The sequence below is a fragment of the Limulus polyphemus genome, unplaced genomic scaffold (genome assembly GCF_000517525.1).
Source record: "Limulus polyphemus unplaced genomic scaffold, Limulus_polyphemus-2.1.2 Scaffold4024, whole genome shotgun sequence".
Classification (NCBI taxonomy): Eukaryota; Metazoa; Arthropoda; class Merostomata; order Xiphosura; family Limulidae; genus Limulus; species Limulus polyphemus.
This window is the reverse complement of record NW_013669634.1, coordinates 48224-50818: the sequence shown is the minus strand read 5'-3', so window position 1 is coordinate 50818 and position 2595 is coordinate 48224. Positions and strand designations below refer to the sequence as shown.

General features: G+C 30.6%; 1 protein-coding gene across 1 annotated transcript in view; it reads left to right on the top strand.

Moving 5' to 3' along the window:
- LOC106470469 (NECAP-like protein CG9132) overlaps window positions 1–2595 on the top strand; it is a 14069-nt gene that overhangs the window by 5507 nt on the left and 5967 nt on the right. Inside the window, exon 4 of the mRNA XM_013931029.2 lies at window positions 1139–1220. Within this exon, the coding sequence (XP_013786483.1) occupies window positions 1139–1220 (82 nt within the window). The remainder of the gene's footprint in view (window positions 1–1138; window positions 1221–2595) is intronic.

The following is a 2595-nucleotide window of genomic DNA, read 5'->3' as shown; positions in this document are numbered from 1 at the left end:
TAAGTAGACTGTATAGTCACCAATATATTTCTACAAGTTTTCTCTAATAGGCAGTTGCTGCCTATTTCACTGTCTATTCAATATCTTTTAAGTTATTTTTCTGTAGAAAATAAAGGTAAGAGGAGCTTATTAAAGCTTACAAGATGATTCATGGGATTGATGAGACAGAGACCATTGATTTCATTGTGTTACGTTATGAAGATAATTGAATGAGAGGATGCAAGTTTAAGATACAATCCTATTTTTCTAACAAGGTGATTGGCTTACGGAATTAATTGCTGTCAGCGGTAAGGGAGGCTACCATTTTACAAGAGTTTAAAAGGGGGAATAGATTGTTACCTAAGAAATAAAGGGTGGGTTTAAGTTTTTACTTTTCTCAAGGATGGGCGGGTAGAGACAGCCTTGATGAAACAAATGGTCCCTTGTTGTCCATATGTTAGGAAACAGTGTGGGTTTCTGTATGTAAACTGATTTGTGTGAGTTTGTAACTTGTTATTATTGGGTGAATTCTTCTAAGGATGAAATCGGTGCCACTTGGTCTGGGCATGGTTGTAGTTATGTATATACATCAAGATTGCACACAGTTGGATCTACTTTTCTATACAAATATTATCAAAGTTGTATTTTCCCTATGTTGTGAATTCAAGATAATCAGAGTAAAAAGCATTTTATTGTTACCTTATGTTTGTAATTAGTCAGGAGACATTAGTCTAATTGCTCATATTTATAATTAAACATGTTTTCATTCTTTGAGTTTTGCTAACCAAAGCATTGCCTGTCTTACTAAAAGAGACTTGAGGCTTTGTTACCTTTTTATTTTTTTAATGTAGAAACACAGGTAAGTGAACTTCCATTAACTTGTACCTTTAAATGTATTTCAGCTTTTTAAATTACTATTTATGTAATTTGTTCATATTATCAATTCCTTATTTTTTGGATGTTTCTTGATGATAGTGAGAAATTTAAACTCATCAGAAAGTGAAACATAGAGTTGAGTGAATAAAAAAGGGGATTCTACCAATTTTTTTAGACTTTTAAATACAAAAAAATACCTGGTCAACTAAAAACAGGTGTGTTTTTTTTATACCTTATGAATATGGATAATTTGTCATTAATATTATGTTAATCATTGTTCTAGGTCATTCAGCCTTCATTGGGATTGGGTTTGCAGATCGAGGTGATTCATTTGACTTGAATGTGGCACTTCAAGATCATTTTAAGTAAGTGGATCAAAAAATATTGCGTATTATGTACAATGATGTCCAGTAAAGTATCAACTCTGTTAATGGCACTAGAACTGGGCAATTAGTTTAATTTGTTAATTGATTATCCAGTAAAGTATCAACTCTGTTAATGGCACTAGAACTGGGCAATTAGTTTAATTTGTTAATTGATTATCTAGTAAAGTACCAACTCTGTTAGTGGCACTAGAACTGGGCAATTAGTTTAATTTGTTAATTGATTATCCAGTAAAGTATCAACTCTGTTAGTGGCACTAGAACTGGGCAATTAGTGTAATTTGTTAATTGATTAATTTTCTGGATCATTTCTCTGTTACATTCAACTGAATGATCATCCTCATGAGATGGTTAAAAAAACACTTATAATGCTAAAGGTTGGGTTTTGGTTCCTGTGGAAGGCAGAACACAGATAGCCCGTTGTGTAGCTTAATTAATAAACTTAATTACAGTATTTTGGTTACTGGGATAGTTCAAATAATTGAAATAATAATGAAAAATCATACTGGTAATATTACGAGTATTGGAAACACTGTTTGATTATTTTCATGCCTTTAATCATCTTAGTTGTCATTTTAATTATTTCACATGATGATAAATGACTCTTATAGGTAATTAAGTTAAACACCCATCTCTAAATGGCATTAGATCATGCACAATTAAACGTGTCACATCTTAATATCTGATGTTACATGAGATTTTATGCTTTATAAGGCTAGTCCTTGCTACACATATAAATTTGTCGTGGGAGTTTTCAGTCAGCTTCGGTAAAGTTGTCAGTTCTGTTTTATTAGAAATTAGTGTATCCAATTGGACATACAAGTAATATTAGTTAAGTGAATCAACAATTCTCATTTATTACGTTGACATTGAAAAGCTGATTCTTCATGATATCTGTAAATAATGGCTCATTTTTTAGAAATAATATTCGTATTAACTCCCCATATTCGATCTTGGTCATTTTTACAGACCATGTAACGTACTGTAAATCTGAACGTACTAAATGTATCTTCATGAAATTTGGCAAATTTTAATAAACATTATAAGTTTGTTGTGCACAAAAAATTTGATTTCTTAATAAATTGTTTATACCAAAGATTTCTCTGAATTTCTAAAATATTTACTGAGTCGGAGTGAAAGATGTTTTTAATATTAACAATAAAGATACTTCTTTCTATCTTACAGCTTCATATTTAATTTGCATAATTTGTAGAACCTCTTAAATGAAAGTGAAAAAAACATTTTTTTTCTTTTCGGTGAAACTTTGTATTTCATCTGTTGTTTTCTCCACCCTAACTGTAGTGAAATCAACAATGTAGGATAAAATGAAAAGATGAAAAATACAAAATAAATCTCA